At 38.2% G+C, this 20,358-nt stretch overlaps 2 protein-coding genes across 11 annotated transcripts in view; both read right to left on the bottom strand.

The window, feature by feature from the left end:
• LOC135788902 (clathrin coat assembly protein AP180-like) overlaps nucleotides 1-10,164 on the bottom strand; it is a 53,393-nt gene extending 43,229 nt beyond the window's left edge. For 6 of the 7 annotated variants that reach the window (XM_065298361.2, XM_065298363.2, XM_065298365.2 and 3 more), the window contains exon 1: nucleotides 9,316-10,164. In XM_065298361.2, coding sequence (XP_065154433.1) covers nucleotides 9,316-9,445 — 130 coding nt within the window. In that variant the 5' untranslated portion in view covers nucleotides 9,446-10,164. The remainder of the gene's footprint in view (nucleotides 1-9,315) is intronic. The other variant, XM_065298362.2, reaches the window with a different exon arrangement.
• Nucleotides 10,165-11,154: 990 nt separating this feature from the next.
• The window catches only part of dop1a (DOP1 leucine zipper like protein A), a 29,279-nt gene continuing 20,075 nt past the window's right edge, over nucleotides 11,155-20,358 (bottom strand). For 3 of the 4 annotated variants that reach the window (XM_065298369.2, XM_065298370.2, XM_073811558.1), the window contains 14 exons: nucleotides 19,077-19,132; nucleotides 18,889-18,993; nucleotides 16,380-16,446; nucleotides 15,913-16,057; nucleotides 15,748-15,827; nucleotides 15,414-15,523; nucleotides 15,150-15,299; nucleotides 14,999-15,060; nucleotides 14,767-14,919; nucleotides 14,076-14,212; nucleotides 13,884-13,939; nucleotides 13,597-13,761; nucleotides 13,378-13,507; nucleotides 11,155-11,740 (listed from right to left, as the gene is read on the bottom strand). In XM_065298369.2, the coding sequence (XP_065154441.1) occupies nucleotides 11,438-11,740; nucleotides 13,378-13,507; nucleotides 13,597-13,761; nucleotides 13,884-13,939; nucleotides 14,076-14,212; nucleotides 14,767-14,919; nucleotides 14,999-15,060; nucleotides 15,150-15,299; nucleotides 15,414-15,523; nucleotides 15,748-15,827; nucleotides 15,913-16,057; nucleotides 16,380-16,446; nucleotides 18,889-18,993; nucleotides 19,077-19,132 (1,719 nt within the window). In that variant the 3' untranslated portion in view covers nucleotides 11,155-11,437. Of the gene's footprint in view, nucleotides 11,741-13,377; nucleotides 13,508-13,596; nucleotides 13,762-13,883; nucleotides 13,940-14,075; nucleotides 14,213-14,766; nucleotides 14,920-14,998; nucleotides 15,061-15,149; nucleotides 15,300-15,413; nucleotides 15,524-15,747; nucleotides 15,828-15,912; nucleotides 16,058-16,379; nucleotides 16,447-18,888; nucleotides 18,994-19,076; nucleotides 19,133-20,358 lie in introns of those variants that run through there. The other variant, XR_012334781.1, reaches the window with a different exon arrangement.

The raw sequence follows: 20,358 nt of genomic DNA, 5'->3' as shown, positions 1-20,358 counted from the left end.
GCAACAGGAGTTATCAGGAGCCAGAAATTAGGTCAGATGAAAACTTTCCAACCAGCTTGCATGTTGTGCAGCTGTGCATTTTCAAACGAAAAAAAATCCAATCTTTGAAATTTATTTTCATCATATGTTTTTTTAAGAAAGGTGATCAGGACATCTCACATGAGGCTTTGATTTCGAATAAATATTAACAATTATTTCACATTTATCATATATCGCCATTCACCAAAAATTACAGAGATAATTTTTGGTCAAAATCGCACAGCATCTACTCCGTCATTTGACATTAAAAACTGCGTAATATGTGTTTTGTCATCAAAGCACTGCCACTAAAAGTGTACCACTAAAATCAACAAATTGAAATTATACAACATTTAAAAATTTCAAGGTGCCATAAGCAATGTCAGTCAAACATTTGTTTCAGATGCAATCATATCACACAAAAAACTATGTTTTAAATACCATTATACGTAACAGAACAGCACGTGATCGCGTTATCAAACGCAATGACAGCAAACTAACATCCCCGCACAACAAGCTAACAACTGGCTATAAAGCTATAAATCTTCTTACAGTACATTTACATCTGTTTTCCTCAATTCTCAGGATGCCAAGATGCTGTGCAACTTCCCTGGAAAATTTCTGCATTTACTTAACTAACAATTTTGTGATGGTCAAGCTTTATACAATGAGTGTGCTGCAATAAACTGTGTTTCTTTAAACACTTGTATGGGTGTTATGAGGGTGTTTGCAAAAACAGCCATATTCCATGTGCACATGAATGAAGCATGAAAAGCTCTCTTTATTTATAGTCCTCTCCCTGGAGCAAAAACTGAGAGATCGCTCATGTGCCCTTACTGTAGCATCCAAGAAACCAGAGAAAACCAGCCAATACAGGAGATACAAGATTAGAAATAGAGAGATTCTAGAAATAGAAAAGATTTCCTTCTGTACTCCAGATGTGAGCTAAAACATTTAATTCTTTTGCCACCTGCCTTTTTTTGAAAAGTTGCCCGCCAGCATTTTTTGTAATTTCATAAAATGCATTCCAGAAAAATTTCTTCAAAAAATATATAATGTTAATATATAATATATATGGGTATTTTTCTTTAAAAATATTTTTTTTTTAATCAAAAAGCTGAAATAATAGCATTTTTGTGAAGGAATTTTGTTCGAGATCAGATTCAGAATGATTATCAAAAACATACACTGATTTTAAAATAAAATAAAAATATATAAATTGGGTAAGTGCGGTAAAATCGTGATATAACAGGTTAACATAAAACCTCATCAGTAAAACACTTTATGTTTATGCAAATGCTTTCTCTTATTTGACAGATAACTCTTCAATAGCGGGGAAAGAGTTAATATCCAGCAGCCATTATTAAAACTGATTAAAAAATCTATCAATTATTTAAAAAAATAATACAACAAATAGCTAAAGAGGTTTCCTAAAAATAGTTTTTTTTACAGCATTTACTATTATTAACTTATGCTGTTCAAAACACATGTCCAGTTTTCAGTAAAACAAAAATAAATTTTCATTATGCAGATCTTGATATACAACATCAGTTTGTAAATACCAGAGCAACCAAAATGCTAAAATGACCAAAATAAATATGCCTGGATCTGTGTTTATGCTCAGATTTAGATATTGTTTCCATTCAAAATGAAATGTCATCGGGTGACAAGCGCGGTATAATGTATGCAGCTCACCAAACAAACTTTAGCCAACTTCGGTTACAAAACAATTTGAATTTATAGAACAGCAGTTTAATAATAAACCTTTTCTTTGATTACCAAATGAACCGAGTAAAGATTTCCTTTAATGGCCCTTGAGACAGTGTTGCTCTCCAATCCCACTATTTGCAATTCTGCTTATTTTTCTCGAACATGTGTATTTGCTTTCACAAGATTTATGCATTAATAAAACAAAAGCCATAATCTGAACACATCTAAATCAGATAAAAATAATTGTAGTATTATAATCCCAGAGTTTTACCTCTCCAAACAAATCCAACACGCACCCTTCCCCCATTGAAACCTCTTGCTTCTGCATGACATGTATAATCTCAATCTGTTTAACCGGTGTGAAAATCACTAAGTGTGGCCTAATCTCACACGCCAGACCATTTCCAGGTCTGTGACATGCACTCTTTTTCTCTTGAGATCAGGGCTCTTGTGGACCCAGCCGTGTGGTTAACAGATTACACAAGAAACACATCTCTGCTTGCATTATTTATGGCACAGCGGAGTATTAACAGCACCCATTGCTGCCATGTACACGGCTGCCAGTGTGGATGTTTCCTGATTAACCGAGAGTCAAATTTGGCACTTTAACCACTATGCAGGCAGCACTATGAACATCTGTGCAATGAATAGACAGAAAAGCATCTCTTGCTACACTTGAGCGTGAATATGCATATAAGCTTGTGCGGATGGGTGATTACAAAATAAAGCAGCGTAAATTACTCAAATTTTAACTCAACACACAATGACTAATACACAATGAACAGGGTTTCAAGGACACAGTGACCTCTGAGTGTGGGGGAGGGAGACTGGAAAATGGGAATTGGTGGCCACAGTGGAGGAAGGTGTTGTTTCGGTTGCTGTAGGGGTGTCTCTGTCCAAGGTGCTGAAAGCACTTGGCTTGCTAATGCTCCACTTTACTGTGATTGGTTGAAGGCTGCATTTTCACACTGTGACATCACATCACTGCTGATTTCTCGTGCTGACTGACATCAGTGCAGCACAAGCGTTCACTTTCCTGCTTTCATGTATTGCATCCTGGATAATGTGTGGTGTTTGATTTGCGGCTGCGCAAAAAAGATAAGTGAAAAGAGAAAGCTATTGAGAGACAAAGGCTGATGAGAAACAAAGGGGAGTAGGAGAGGGCAAGATTTATAGGGACAAATTAATGCAGAGTATATAGTACAAGTATATAGTAGGTAGGGATGCACCGATACAGATACTGGTATCGGGTATCGGCCTCGATACCACATTTTCTAAAGTACTCGTACTCGTTAAAAGTCCCCCGATACCAGGGATCGATACCACGGTCTGAGAAATGTCTATGTTTGAGCGGCGTGTAAGGGGTTAATGCCTCTTGTGTTGTCCAAAGAGGCAGAGTTTACAACAAACTGGAAAACTAGTCTCTTGGTTTTTTTTGTAAAATTATATGACTAAAGCTGTTACCTGTAAATTTAAATCATGTTTTTTATTAAGTACTCGGTATCGGCAAGTACTGAAATGCAAGTACTCGTACTCGTATTCCAAAAAAGTGGTATCGCTGCATCCCTAATAGTAGGGTTATGAGAATTGGATGCTTATTAATATTTTCCATTACATTCATTTGATCCTGATTGGTTGATTGATTCATAATATAAAGTACAGAGTAGCACCAAAGTCCAAGAGTTGTGCCAATCGGAGGCCATGTTTACAATGTCTCTGGATGTGCTTAATTCAGTCCTTCCAGAAAAACGTGGAGTTTTTTGTGATTGTTGCAGGCAAAAAATCCTTGATCTTGCGTAACGTTTTCTTAAAGCTCACGTAACACACGCTGTTTCTGCATTTCTGATGTTAATCTGGAGTATCTATAGAGTAGTATTACATCCTTTATATCTCCGAAGAGTCTTTAGTTTAATCAGATTTATAAAAGAAAGATTAACTTTACCGAATCTTTCCGATAACGTACGAAAAAATGAAGAAGGAGGAGTTATACCACGGGAGGAGCGAGTCATGCAACACTATACAATACTGTTTAACTTATGATTCACTACATGTTCGTCTCATTTATATAATATGCACGCACCTATTTCCAACATAAGACAGAAGTCTTACTTACCCCATGCAACTCATGAGAAAATCCATCGCATCAAACACACAAGCACAACTCCGCTGCTACCCTGGATAATAAACTATATCCATTGTTTTCATAAGGCTGGATTTCTTCTCCTTACATCCAAAAACACACTTCTTCTTTCATGCCATTGTTGAGTTTTGAAATTAAACAAAGGTATGTGGCGTGATATGATGATTGCAAGTTCTAGCGTCTCCCGCTGATTAACGGGTGGGCGGGGTTTTCCGGTGGAAGTGCCCATATAAAGAAGTGATACGTATAGAAAACCCCTGAAACGTCAGCTGGACCTGTAATCGAAGAAAACTTTCCGAAACTTGTACGAACCCTGTTGAGGTGCATTCGGCACAGAAATACTCTGTAACACACCCAACTGCTTTTTTGACACTTTGCCTACGTTTCGCATGAGGAAACAACTCTATTACTGTGTTAATAAGTCAAAATGCTTGAAATACCATTGAACCACCCCTTTAAAAAATGCAATGGAATATGCAGGATATTTATGCAACTTTATGCAATGAAATTGAGGGAACTTGCAAAAACTGTTTGCAGCTTTTCAATGATGTTCACATCACATAATCACGTCACTTCATAACGTTCCCATGGCAAAAGGGGACATGGCTGCGCTTGTGTGAAGAAATGCAACATTTTTAAATTTTCTGCTAAGAGATATGTGATTTTTGCTATGAAAATGCGAGAATTAGGAAATCATGCAAGCCCCTCAAATTTTAAGCATGGAAATCTGCAATTTATGCTGCGAAAGTGCGGCGTATTTGAAAAATGCAGTCACCGCCTAAATATGCAGACTTTGGCTGATTATGCGTTGAATGATGCGATCGCATAATCGCGTTTTCTGGAGGGGCTGTTAAATCGCATTCTAAAATCACAAATAGACAACATGTATGTGACAAACAACTGATCCTGACATTAGCCCCTGGTTTCACAGACAAGGCTTAAGGCTAGTCCTAGACTAAAACACATATATAACTTATTATAAAACGGTTCCAATCCTTGATTCTGATTGGTCAATAGGTGTGCTTTATTCACGATAAAACACTGCTATGACCGCTTCACCTAACGGTTCTGTTTATCACTGCGCCCTTAGCAACCACACGTATCGGTTTGTTGTTTTTATTTGAGCTTTCATGCATATTACACATGACTGGATTGCGCATAGAACGCTTAACGTAACAGCGTATGGTGAAGCCAGCGCAGAGTTTGAGCCGCAATCTTGGTATACCCAACCGGCAGAGAGCGTCATTGACTTCCATTCAAAATCATGTTTTAAATTCACCGCTTAACAGCGTATCAGTCACGCAAGATTATTTTTAGAATATGTGTACGTAAATTAACTGTTCATTCTGGTGTTATTTGCAAATTGCAATGTTTATGTTTTAGTCGGGCAGGAAAATGGATTTATAAAAAACCGTTAAGGTGAGTGTCTGCTGCATTCTGTTAATGACACGGGTATAAATAAAGTTTTTTTTTGACATTCAGCTACACGGTCAGCGTTTTTTCTCTAAATAAGTTTAGGTACCTTGTAAGTTTTAATAACATAAAACCAGCAAATTATTGCATGCACATACAGAACAAAGCATGATTATTTATTTGGATTTCAGAATGAGCACGTTTGTCATTAATACTAAATATGCTGCGGTTTTGATTTGTCTCAAGATACACAACAGTAATGTCTTTTTCTAAGGCATGTTTTAAAAGATGCTTAAACATTTAAATTTAACTAAGGCCTAGCCTGGCTTTAGCTACGCTTTGTCTGTGAAACCACGCCTAAGTATACAAAAACTTTTGTTTCTTAAAGCGGATGTTTTTCCTGAGTTTTCGAAGCTTTGATTGAGTTTAAGGTGCGCAATATTAAAAACGCAGTATTTTTCAAAAATGTTCTTGTTCTATGAAGTCCCTCCTTCAGAAATACTTAACGAGTTCTGATTGTGAAGCTGGTTTAGTGTTGTGATTCGACAGCAGCTTAGACGGGTGTATTCCTGTTGGCGGAGGTTAGTCAAAAACTCTTCTTTTGACGTCATATATCCGGGAAGTAGAAGGTAGAATTTGCTGAAAAAGATGTCAGATATGGCTATAGATATGGTGATGTAGTGAATTAGCAAGGAAGAAGAACCCAATCGCAGACACGAAATACAAATGACGATTTATTAACAAAAGGGAAAGAAAAAACCCACGAGGGGGCAACAAACAGGATAACAATTAAGTGGACAAGTAATCAAAACGGACATAATATACGACTGAAACTCACTGAAGACCTACAGAGACTCAAGACAGGACCACAATACAACACACAGGACGAACCCGTAATGAGTGACAAGCACAGGACTCTTAAATAGGACAAAGTAAATTACATACACCTGGAAAATAATCACACGTAAGGGACCGGGGAAAAAGTGACGAGACACTGGAAACACGTGGCAAGATACAAACAATAAAAAGCCACGTGTGCCAACACAGAACATTGTACTGTCGGGACCCTGCCATACAGAAATACCAAGGATCTGACAGGATCCCGACATGTAGGGCATCAAAGTAAAATAATTTCTGGGAAGGCTCTCATTTATCTCATTCATCTGTAGATGTCACTTGGACTGATAGTTATATAATGCAATGATATTCATACATAGTTAAGTGTCATTTTAATCTCCACTGTACTAAAGATTCTGTTGCCCCTAATGAGGCAGACTATATAAAGACATGACTTATTGACGCATGCCCAAAATATGCAAAAAATGGTTACAGGAAGATTCATGTTGTAAAATGCAAGTCATGTTAATTTAATAGTTATGTTCATTTCCTCATATTCTTGAAATATCAAATATTAAGATCAGCAACCTTCTCAGTTCTACCTGACATTGTGCTATTAAAATGCATCTGCACGTCACAAAATGGCAGGGAAACTAATGAGTCAGCACATATAGAAACATTAAAGATATTGCTGGCACTAGTGTATTCACAAGAATACATACTGACTACTGAACGTTGCACACAAAACAATACATAAATAAACTGAACATAAATTACACAAAACCAAAGAATAAATGTACATCACATGTGATTCTAAGTCATACAGTTCAAATGCCTAGCTCTGGTTTAATTGAAGTGTTGTGATTACCCCCGCTCCTCTGAGAGAAATGTGGGCGTGTCCTAGTGCTGGGGAGACTGGGACACCTGCCACAAATGTAGAGCTTTTTTGTGATGCTGATCAGGACTGTTTAGAAGCTATTGATTTAAGGGCCGACTGACAGAAACACAATGACTCAGATTTCAAAGACACTGTGCTCATATTTCAACACAAGACAATTTAAAAAGCTTTGCACACGATTGCAAATATGCTTACATTCAATGCATATTAAATGCCTTTTAAGACCCATCAGTGTGTTCTTTGACAACAAGAGGTCTGGATACAAAATCATTCATATTTGTTAAACTGTAGGAAGTTAAATTCAAGATTCTACATGTTGTGAACTGTTATAAAATATCAAAGAAAACCCTGCTTGGTACCCGTTAATGCCAATGGTGACATCCTCCCTTGGACTTATAATTTAGCAAGGGTGAATCTGAGAGCCAGTGAAAGGAAACTGGGATTGCCGAAACAATTCCACCTGCTGCTTGACCTCATTTGTGCGGTTGATTACCTCTGTTTTCGAGTGCACTTACACTGAACTTACAGTTACTTCAGTAAATGCTTCCATTAAAGGAAAAGGCCAGACAATATTATTGTATTTTTATTAATACTATACATACATAAACTATTTTAAGTAAAGCTCTGCAAGCAATTGTGACAGCGTAGTGCAAATTCAGGGTTCCCACACCTTAGGTAACTTCAAATTCAAGGACCTTTCAAGGACTTTCCAGGTCCAATACCCTCAAATTCAAGGACTTAATGTGGGGAAACATCTTAAGTCAGAGCAAGGTAACATCCTGTTACCTTTGATACACTGTTACAGTTTCATTTTGAGGGAACTTGCACTGCATCACTGCAGTGACACTTTGGGGACGCCTCCAGGAGTAAGTGCGTCTGAATGTGTATATCAAATTCAGCCATTGGTGAGGCTTAACAACAAATCTTTCATCGCTATCTGAAATATTGCCAAAGACGGCTTTACATGGACGCAGGAGTATGGCAAGAGAGACGCAGCGTCTCGTTCCCTTCTCAGGGAACAGCATACGTAACCAGAGACGTTTTCATGTGTCAAATATAACTATGCAAAAACGCATTCTGGTATAAATCAACATTTGCATACAGAAGATATGAGCATTTAAAGCTAACAGTTTAGCATGTGCGCTTAAAAAGTCGATTGTTACGATATTATCCTACACTACACAGGGAATAACATGGATTTTTTCGAGATAATTTATTGCATTAAATAGATTCAAGCACGTTCAATGACCTGTATCTATGTATGTATATTTTCAAAAACTTCCCAGGGCCTTGAAGTTTTCCCCCAGATTCACAAACTTTCAAGGACCCGTGGGAACCCTGAAATTATACTGAAATTATACTTTTTGTATAAAAAAAATATTTTTTTATACAAAAAATATTTTGTATTATGTTATCTACTTACATGGGAGCCATCAACACCACATGCTGCTGTTTACTTACAATATTTTTACAATAATACCATGCGTTAATCAGTAAATAATCGCAAAATATTATGTTTTCTCTCATAAACATCGTTTGCTTAAGAAGACATATATTAACCCACCTGATTTACTTAAATAGAGGATGTATGTGTTTTCTGGACTTTCAATGTGTTGACCCCCACTTAACCCATTTGCGCCTGATGCTACGCGCCAAAACATTACATCTACCGCCGGTTACTTTTATTTGTGCTACAGAGGCTTAGATATTACGTTTTTGGTAGACGTTGACAATTCCTATTTTTCTGAAAACCTTCAGGAGATAAGGGTATTTATCCTAGAATAACATAGGTTTTAGGAGTAAATGGGTTAAAATAACATGGTGGCATAAAATGATTCATTGTGTTCAACTGAAGAAAGGAAGTCATATACAACTGGGATGGCACGAGGATGAGTAAATTATGAGCAAATGTGAACTTTTCCTTTAATATCTAGAGGTCATGTGTATGTAATAATGTATTTTGCAAACCTCTACCAGTGACAGTCTGTGATTCAAAGCCACACAGTGAGGTAGCCATGTTCTCTAGTCATTCTTGTGTCTCTCTGCTCAGTGACAGACACATTGTGAAATCAGATCTATTGCATCTCATTGCCACTGGTACCCATAACAGCACCATAAGCCTTTCCACTTCACCCAGTGGTATTTGATGACCTTTGATGGGCACGAACATGACAAAGTGTGTAACCTTAGGCGCGTGTACAGTATGTGTACCTATGGAAGGGTGGTGTTTAAATTATTGATAACATCTTTAATAGGCATAAAGAAGGGCAAAGGCATATCAGAGTCTGAATCCACTTACATTCTAGATGTTTCTTCTTGGGTGCCATCACCTCGTGCGTGGTCGCTTTACACACAGCACGCGACACCTCGGAGCCCGTGAGGCTGTACTGCGCCGCGGCGATGCGATCCGTCAAAGTCTGACCCGACATCTTCCTTCTCTCGCTGTGAACTGTATTTCCGTATGAAAGAGATTTGACGACTTGCGGTCACCTAAAAACCTCAAATGTGTGGCGTTTAAAATAGATTCTTGAGCACAATTTACGATATTAATATAATGTGATATTAAAGCCAATCTGAGACGAAGTCTCTGAAGTGTTTCATTCAAGTTACACCCCCAAAATTTAAGCGGACTTATGTAAAACAAAACTAAACCATGCGGATTAATAAGGTATAAGAAGATGTCTGCATTTACTATAGTAAAAATATCGAGTCAACGCATGCGCATCACAGCGCTGTATATTCGCCTCGTGGGGATGCGGGATCACATAGGTGACGCGTAACGATTATTTCATCCGCAAATGAGTCTTTCGGCGTAAACATTGAGTTTTATAATAATTAAAGATTGTTTAAATTACGTCTAGAAAGGTATTCCTTGTTTTTGCGCGTTGTCCTGGAAGAGGCGTTTTTACGATGATGCTCAGCTCGAGCATTCGTCCTCTCTCCTCCGGATGAAGGATTAGGCTATCCGACAAACACCGCTGGATGTACAGTCACCCAAAACCTTCAAATGGCTTGCGTTGTTCTCCTCATCTCTAAAAAAAACCTCTCTCCTGCCTTTGCATTCACCCCGTGGCTCTGTCCAGTATTGGACAATTGCTGAACAAGGAGGATGAAACGCAACGGAAGCCGAGGTCCCTGCTGGACTCAATATTTATTTATTTGTGGTATCACTCCGCCCCCACGCACGAGTCAGGTCACACGTCATTTCAAACCCATATCGCGTTTTACTATCTGCACCCAATAAATCTCATAAATCTTTAGTTTATTGATTCTTACATGTATAGATAACAAAAAAATCTAGTTGTACAATTATTTATGAGTTTAGGCTTAGTGATATTCATTCCCTATTATGTTTTACTTTTCTATTCTAATCTTATTTCAGTAAACGTTGCTCTTGTGTTTCTTACATTTTCAACAACAAAAAACTGCGCCCATTAAATGCTCATACCATGGTTTTAGTAAAATAAATAATTAAATTATTAATAAATTAATAATAGACATGTTGAATTAATATTTCCCCCTCCAAAAAAAGAAAAGAAAAAAAACATAAAACCTCTCTGACTTTCTTCATCATATTTTTAATGTAGCATTGCTTGTTACCTCTAGCTAATTTTAATTTTAATTTCCAATTTTAATTTTTTTTATTTACTACTGTTTATATTGACTATGCACATTATTTAACAATAAAAATCTATCGGCCCCATCAGAATGTCACTTTTTATTACTATGGTATTGCAGGTGAGTAAATGATTTTGAGAAGAACTTTACATTTTTGGTCAATCTATGATTTACATCGACATCCAGCATAATTTATTACCACTGTCTTCTTGTTCTTAAGTCTAGTGAAAAATAAAGTGCACGTTTGGTTATGGTTCGTAACAAAGCAGTCCTGTATTTAATGAAGGAAAAACAGTTGTAGACACATAAAACAATGCAGATAAATTCAATTTAGTCCCCAACATACTGTGGTATGCAACAATAGCTTTAATATTATGGCTTTGATCAATTTCAAATCAATTTTCATTTAAAACTGTCTATTTATATTTAATTTTCTTACACAAAAAATGACACCCTTAAAATCTAATTCAAAAAGATTAGTGCAAGTTTGGTTAGTAAGACAGGGACATAAGGTCAGCTACACGTTTTAAATTTAACTGATATGTCTCTTTATTAAACAAGTCACCACAATATGGAATGGCACAGTATCTTCAATACTATCCTATGGGCACAAACAAATGAAATAATTCAATACATGTGTCTATATTTACAAGTAAAAGACTTTAAATTAAATAGTATACCTTTGAGGGAAAATACATTAATTAGAAAAGCAAAAAAATGTACAAACTTTTCTTTTTTTTTTTTTTCAGAAAAGATGTTGTTTTTAAAACACGTGTTAGTTTCAATTTTTTGTTCATCTCAGGTCACGTTTTAATGAGTCCCTCTAAAAAGTCCTTCTCAACCATCTCCTCAATGTTTTGCCTGGCCCGGCTCCAAAACACTTTCTGGCTTTCCAATTTGCCGTCCTTGCCAGGGAATGGGCCGTCTATGGAAGTTGGGCTGTGGTATGATCCTGAGCGGCTGCTGCCTTTACTGCTAAAAACCTGGCTGAGAAGGTTAAAGAAGGGAAGGAGCTGTTCCATGCTGCGGATCACATATAGGGTAAGCAGGAGCTGTCCAGGCTCCCAGGACAAAGTGCGAGAGGAGCAATCCTCCTCTGGATTTTTCTAGAATGAATGCAGACATTCTCATGAGGCTAATAAAATGAGATACACATAGAAGAACATTTGGAAATCTATGCTACCGAATAGTCCATAAATGTGACCCTGCCTGTGTAATCGAATTATGAGATTAAGAGCATCAAAGTTAGATTTCAATCATTGATTTCACATTCATTTTAATCTTTGATATGGCCTTACTCAGTCAAATTAAAGATATCAAGGTTATATTTTCACAGAATGTTTTATGTATAAAACAGTTTATCACTTTAACAAGAGACTTCCATAAAGGCGTGCTCTGTAATGGTTCTTTTACGTCACACTGACACCTAGTGGCATATGTTTAGCATTCCAATGGCTTTCATTATCGATGCCTTGGTAGAAATGCACTAAAACTAGGCAGCCATAACTCATTTATTCAATGAGTGACATAACAGGGTGGTTTTCAAGATAAAGAGTAATATTCCTCTGGCTATAGGATCCCAACATGTCTGCTCCTATTAGGTGACCCACTCAGTTTAAAATTAAACAGCTTTTATTAGAATACTGATAGGGTAGAATATTTATCTCATGTGAGAGTCCATTTCTTATTGCGAAAATTCAGGAAAAAATTATTTACACACCCTCAAACCATCCGAGATGCATCTGTCCATCATCTTTTGAACACACACCATTTGAGTTATTTTAGAAAATGCCCTGTCTCTTCCAAAATTTTTAACGGAAAACACTTTTAAGCCCAAAAAAGTGCATCCATCCTTCACAGAAGTAATCCAGGGGGTTAATAAAGCCCTTCTGAGGGTAATCGATGCCCTTTTGTAATAAAAAATATCAATTTTTAAAACTTTATAAACTATAATAAACTAGCTTCCGGTAGCAGTCAATGCGCATTCACCAGAGAGTTTTAGCGTAAGATGTAGCATACGATGCATATAGTTAAAGCTGGGAAAAAACAGGACATTTAAAAAACTGAAACTGTGTTTGTCCGACATGCGTATCTTGGATGGCTTGACGATGGGTAAATCATGCGGTACTTAGAAATATTTGTTGAACTATCCCTTTAAAGGTCACGTTCTTTCTGATCCCATTTTTTAAACCCTAGTTAGTGTGTTGTGTTGCTATAATAGAATAAATAATAACTGTAAAATGATAAAGCTCAAAGTTCACTGCCAGGCAATATATTTTCTTTAACAGAATTCACCTTTCAAAGCCTACAGCGAACGGCCGGTTTGGACTACAGCCCTCTACTTCCTGCTTTAATGATGTCAGTAGAACAGTTTTTTGACTAAACTCCGCCCACATGAATACGTCAGTCGCTAGCTAAGCTAATGGCAAGCTAAGCTGCTATCGAATCACAACACACTAAACAAACTACACTATCAGAACTCGATACGTATTTCTGAAGGAGGAACTTCATGGAACAAGGAAGACATCAGCCCGTTTTGAGGACAGTTAAAACAGCGCTATACAGATCAGTAAATTATGTGAAAAACACTGTGTTTTTTACACGTGAAACATGAACACATGTTATATTGCGCACTGTAAACACAATCAAAGCTTCAAAAACACAGAAAGAATGGAACCTTAAAGGCATTTCTAAAATGTAAGCATATATCTCTTTGAAGGCTACTGCTGTGTGGTTGTGTTACCTTGGCCCTTTTTCTCAAAAGCTTTGCCAATCTAACAACATAGGGCTTGAACTCTCTCTGATGGGTCCCCTGTCTGCGGACCTCCATACCGGAGTCATCCGAGGCCTCAGGGACGAATGCCCAACGATACCTGTGACGTATTGCATTTATTATTATTTAAATTAAGATTACATTAAGGACATTGCTTTTATCTAATTGAAATGGAATGTGGGCACCCACATCTGGAACTGAGGCAGGCTCTCAGAAGGCAGAGCAAGGGCTAGATCCAGCAGCTTACAGGCAGACAGGTAGAGGTTGAGCCAGCGCTGGCTATTGTAGGAGGTAGAGAAGCCGTTGCCCCCTGAGTAGGTTGTTTCAAGCCCCGCTACTGAAGGGCAGGAGGTTCTGGAAAACGACCAGAGACCACAGCCATCAGTACTTTACAGTCACCCATATTGAGCAAATATATTATACTTTAGATAAGCAGTTGAAAATGGTCAATCGGATATTTTTAATGATATTAAAACCTGGTGATGTCCTCGTCTGCAGTGACCTCCTGCTCCATGAGTAAGAACACCTGAACCTAAGAAAAGAAAAAAGATACATGTACAAAAAACTATTTTTACTACCTCCTGTTATTTCACTTTCTAAGCCAAAAGCTTATAAGTTTACTCAAGATGTAATAGAATATTATTGTAATATAGTGATCCTGTTCTCACCAGCTCGGTGATCATAGTGGGCCAGAGTGAGGTCAAGTGTTGGGGTGACATGCGAAGCAGCAACACTCTGAAGAAGAGGAAGACCTGAGCATGGAGGATGGGCACCTGAGGAAGTCGCAGGCTCTCCACAAGACGCTCTGAAATCACATCAACACATATTGAGCATTATTTCAAGTTTATTTAAAGGGACACCATTTAGCATCGCGCTCAAAAAAGAGTTTCGATATTTTTTTCTACTTAAAACTTGACTCTTCTGTAGTTACATTGTGTACTAAGACCGACGGTAAATTAGAAAGTGCCTGAAAATAGTTCGCTGCTATTGAAAGTTACCAAGGGGACTATTTTTGGGCACTGCGTAATATCATTGCGCTTGCTGTAGCCATAGTACGGCAGAAAATTCCTTGATATGGCTAGTTCCTAGCCATATCTGCCTAGAAATCGCAACTTTTTTTTTCTGTCGATCTTAATACACGATGTAACTACAGAAGAGTCAAGTTTTAAATAGGAAAAATATCAAAACTCTTTGGTTATTTTTGAGCGCGACGCTAATGGTCTAATCAGATTCAATGGATTATGCTAAGCTATGCTAAAAGTGATACCACACTCTAGGGGAGCTGGAAAATGAGCATATTTTCAAAAAAGTGGAGTGTCTCTTTAAAGATCAGGTACTGGTATGTTCGTTAGCATGTACCTTGGATGTCCGGCAAGTACTTCTGATACTGGTCTACCTCACTGCTGTATATGGTGAAGGCCAATCTTTTGAGTAGCATGGCTCTCTGTTCAAGCTCTGCGTCTCGATTGGTGAAAAGACTCAGGGAGCTGCTCTGGGCCACGGCAACTCGGGCTGCACACAGATGTGCTTTTACAACACTCGGACACATAGACATTAAGGAAGCCACGTTTAGTATAAAGGGAAGACTCACTCATCAGGTCTCTGAATGTGGTTTTATCATGAGTCATCAGATGGTCTATAATCGCTCTCCAGCTGAAAGGGAGAGAGAAATGTGGTGAACTGATGTGCAAAATGCTGTGTCCCAACCACAAAGGAAATGTACTGTACATGATGTCACTCACTGGCTAACACACGAGGAGTCCATCTGGAAAAACGTGTGGTCCATAAACAAGTCAAAAGCTTCTTTCTTCCAGGCTCTCCGTGTGTACTGATATCCGCTAAGGCTGCTCAGCAGCTGTATGCATGCACGGTAGCTGGGGGCGTTGTGAGCGCTGGTGGAAAGAAACTGAAAGTCAGTTCCTAAAAGCTTCAAATTCATTGTAGTGAAAATTCACAACACTATACATTTAATGAAAAGTCAACTTAGTAGATTTGAAGGAAAGTACCTGTGGTTGCGCAGGTAGGGCACCACATAATGCATGAGGTTGACCAGCAGAGGGATAACCCTCTCTTTTTCATCACTATAGAAGACCATATCTAATAGATGAGCAAGTACCTGCAATAAAGCCAGATGTATTTAAACGTCAGCATGCATTTCACCAAACCACACAAACGCAAAGACGTCAACACAAAAACACACAAATTGGGTAAGGAGCATGCTTCATTATGCACTCCTGCACATTGCACTACACTGTAATGAATATATAGTATATACAACTTCCTTGCAAAGTCCAAATCTTGGGCTTCAAACCACTCGGTTGTGCAGATGTTTGTGTTTACCTCTGCCAGCAGTGTGAGGGCATGAACGCTGTAAACAGATGGAGTGAAGCTGGATGCCTCCATCACTGTAAGCATTAAGTCTGAAAAGCACATACTGTTAGTTAGCGACTCTCCATGCAGCTGTGTATGACACATGAGACTACATCCACACAGACAGTCACTCACCTTCTACATCCGTCTCCAGACTGGAACCCTCCACCATGATCTGAGGAGAAGGTTTGACCTCCAGGTTTCTTCTCAGCCATGTGGTTTGTTCTAAAGATGAGCCAGCAATCGTGCCAATGGCCTCTACGATCTTATGGGTTACATCCTGGGCATTCATGATAGTTTAATTTAAATGTAAAATTTGTGAAGTGAAATAGCAGATATTTCAGCTAAAATTAGAAAGTATTTTTCACAAGTATCTTTACAAAAAGCACTGTGGTAGTTCAATCCTTGACATGGTATCAGATACTAATGCCAGCACCACTTACTGAATGATAGTTATATACATATAACATTTGATATTGCCATACGGTAGTGTCCAAAATATTCGTATTACTATGGTACCATTACCGAAAATAGTGATATCACCGAATCATGTTGAAAAATGCTTTGTAAGCATGTGCACAGTAATTGATGAGAAAAGTCACCTGTAGCTCTCGTTGGTCCTTCTTGCTCTCCAGGGTGGGATTCTTGAGGATAAACTCATTCAGAACACTACAGAATAAAGAAACACTTAATGTAACATAAGAAATAAACAATATACGAGGAGCTCAGATGCAAAAGCCCCTAAACGCCGCCACCACTGTCAAAACTGAGGTAATGATATTGACCGAATGCTCTCGGCATGTATTTTGCGTTCATTAATTCCCTTCGCTTCAAATTTGCTTAAAGGAATAGTCTACCCTTTTGCCATATTAAAATATGTTATTACCTCAACCTAAACGAATTAATACATACCTATCTTTTTTCAATGCGTGCACTGAACAGCGTGTTGTGAATGTGTTAGCATTTAGCCTAGCCCCATTCATTCCTATGGTACCAAAAAAGTTTTATTTTGTGGCACCATACTTACTGGTATAACTCCTCATGTAACAGTCTTTAAATAGGGAAAACACAGAAGTGTTTGGTGGCTTCCCCGTTTGGTACCATAGGAATGAATGGGGCTAGGCTAAATGCTAACACATTCACAACACGCTGTACAGTGCACACATTGAAAAAAGATACGTATGTATTAATTTGTCTAGGTTGAGGTAATAACATAGTTTAATATGGCAAAAGGGTAGACTATTCCTTTAATCTCCACCTAAGGCCGTTCAAAAATACCGCTTTGTTGGCAGAATCCGTTAAAAGGCACGTAGGCTTTTTTTAGCAAAAACCTCAAGTGCCTGGAAGATTTATTGTCTGAACGATGAGTTTTGCAGCTAAAGAATGTCAAATTTGGTAAATACCAATGAAATGAAGTAACATTTGTAAAAATAAGGTATTTCCATTATTGACTAATAACCTTTATATTGCTATTAAAGTGAAACTACTGAACCTAAAGGGGCCCCTTACCTAAGTGTTTTCAGCAATATAAAAATAGTCTGGTATATAAAAAAAAACTGGTATCCCCGAATGTGTCTGTAAAGTTTCAGCTCAAAAGATCTTTCATTACACGATGTTAAACATGGCCATTTATGGCTGCAATGAAAAACGCGCTATTTTTCTCTTTAAACGCATAAAAAGCTTCTGTTCCCCTCCCCAATGCAAAGTAGGGGGTAGAGCGCTTACAGGTACACATGTGCTTTGGACTACATCCAAACGTGTGTCTACATCCATAAGGCGGAGTCTGTGAGAAAAACCACTAAGCCAATGTTATATATTTTGTCCAGCTGATTACTATCAATATCTGTAATGTTTTCAACTACTTGTAAATCGTGAGAAAATTGCCATTCAAAACATTGACACGGGGCAGTGCAGTCTCCTATCAATGACGTTAATATCCATGTGACCCTTTGTCACCGCCTTTACTGACGTAAAAACATGACAACAGTGGTCGAGTTCAAAAAAATAAAATGGCGGCCAAGGAAGCGACTGGAGCACAAATTTAGTGTAAATAAATGTATATTTTCACTTTTTACACATTTTAATTGCATTTCTAGCGAGAAATTAGTATTGTAGTTTTCAAATATGTGATTAGTTATCACAAAGGCGCTCTCTGTTTATATTTCAAACACGCTGCCTTCATGCCTTCGCTGCCTTCATGCCTCCGAAGTCATGGCCTCATGAGGCAGCAAGGCAACAAGTCACTGCCTTGAGTTTTCGGACCCAGCCAGTGTCGTGGACAAATGCAGAACTATGCGTTAGCGCCTGTCGGGCTACGTGCTTGCTTATAGATTTATGGATTACTTTTTACCGTCTGCCACTGGTTGTGTCAGCGAAGACTGCTCCCGTAAATGTACGGGCCAACCAAACGACCCAAGAAGAGTTTGGAACAAAACGAGAGAAAGAATGAGGATCAATTTGGTGTTGCATTATCTGGATGGAGAGAGCTTCGCGACATTTAACTAGACAGAGATTCTGATCCTGCTTGTGTTTTACGCGATGGGTGAGTTGTTTTGATTCGTAACCCTTCAAAAAACGTATGCTATTATATTGATCACAACATTAGTGTGTAGACTGTAATCAGCGCGTCTTCCCGCGGACGATATGCACATCAAGATGTATTGTACAGCAATATAAATGGTCATTTTAAGACACTTCACAATAAGATTTGTACTGTCAATACATTATGTGAAAAAACATTGTAGATTGTAAGTTGAAAACTTAATTCTGTGCTGTGTTAACCATCGAATATGGACTAATATTGCTATGACTAACAATTTCGTTTTGAACATCACATATAAACTTACATAATGAAATAAACAATGTCATCAAACGCAACATTTATAAGACTTGATTACCTTATCCGTCAACGTGATTTCTCGTTCGCGTCTGATTGATGGCCATCAGCGGTTGAGTTAAAGACTACAAATCCCATAATTCCACACTGCTTCAGAGCGTCATTAAACAACGTCATTTGATGTTATTGTGTTTTGGCGCCATCTAGTGGTAAAAATTCTACGTATTCGACCTTTAAAGGGTTTTGCATGTCTAGATCTGTGTGAAAGCACATACCCAAGTATCAGAAACTGTCCAGGAGCGGGTAAGCTGAGCTGCACAGACTCTTTCAGCAAGGCCAAGAGCGAAGGCCAGCTATCAACCAGACTAGACACTGGAATCCTGCAGGAGATAAAAGCTTACTTGCAAAAAAATACATATACATACTTTTCATATTGATGTTAAAGATAAAGATATACACACACCTCTGCACATAAGCATAAAAAAACTGAAGCATGCAGACTTCCAGGGAAAGATGCTTCTGTGAAATAAAGAAATACCAAACTGAGCATTAAATCTGCAACAGTTTTAACACTGACAATCCAACATTCATAATTACTATATGAATAGTTTGCTTTTCCTTAAAGGAGACATATCATGCTAAATCCACTTTCTTGGCTCTTAAATGCATTTTGTTGTATATTTGTAGTGTTTATAAGTACATAAAAGTTGAAATTAGTCTCTTCAGGTGCTTTGTTGATATCTTTATATTCTGTTTTGGTCATATTTTCCAACCGGTTCTGATTTTTCTATTATCTATTACGTTTTTTGAACAATTACGTCACAGTATTTGCAGCGGAACTGCTAAATAAGGACATCGACTTCCAGCCCAACACTACGAGCAATCCGCCATTTTATATTTCTCGCTGCGATATTGTAGTCCAAGCTCAAGGATGCAGAAGTTACGAGAGCGTAAGAAATGTACTCACATCTGTGGGTAAAGTCATTTTTGTGTGCCCGAGGCACTTTAAGGATAACTACTTCACCAATCTCCACCAGTATAAAGAAGGATTTGCCGATAGACTTCGTCTGATTGAGGAGTCAATTACTTCTTTCTTTGGAGACGACGAGCAGAGCACTTCGGTAAGCAGTTTATAACTTAAAGTAAAAAAGTAAAGTACACGGTGGTCATGGTTTAGCAGTGCTGTTTCTCACTCCGAAGGCTGCAGCCTGCGGAGATCGCTTTTGGGCATCAAGCCTGGTTTAAGTTAACTGAGCATCACATTTGCAAGTCATGAGCATATTACAACAACTTACGATTAACTAAGAATAATAGTAAACTTTATAATTGTTAATATTCTGAAATAAGACCGTCTTGATGACGTATGCAGCCTAGATATGCGACCTCCGGAGGGTGCAGCCTCACACCATTGCGATACCTTCATATGAAGACGTTGTTCTGCAGGTTCGTCGTCTTCATTTTCCTCTCAGTCCGTTTCCGACTCTGGCGCGAACATATAAGGCTGGGTGGACAAGTCTTCCGTTGTTGACATTTTGTGAATAACGAGTAAATAAAAAGTTTCTGTGCAGCTAGATAATCGTATCTCTGCTATAAAACTACAAAAATGGCCGAACGGGGTGGAGTTTAACCGAGTGTCACCTCTGCAACCTGGAGAGGGGGCAGGGTATGACGTGCATTTAAAAAGACAGTACCAAAACGAGTTGCTCTCAGATGCACATCAGAAAAGGGGTAGAAAGGGGGCCTGT

Source organism: Paramisgurnus dabryanus, chromosome 13, assembly GCF_030506205.2.
Source record: "Paramisgurnus dabryanus chromosome 13, PD_genome_1.1, whole genome shotgun sequence".
Taxonomy (NCBI): Eukaryota; Metazoa; Chordata; class Actinopteri; order Cypriniformes; family Cobitidae; genus Paramisgurnus; species Paramisgurnus dabryanus.
The sequence above is the reverse complement of the archived record's forward strand: the minus strand, read 5'-3'. Positions and strand labels throughout refer to the sequence as shown.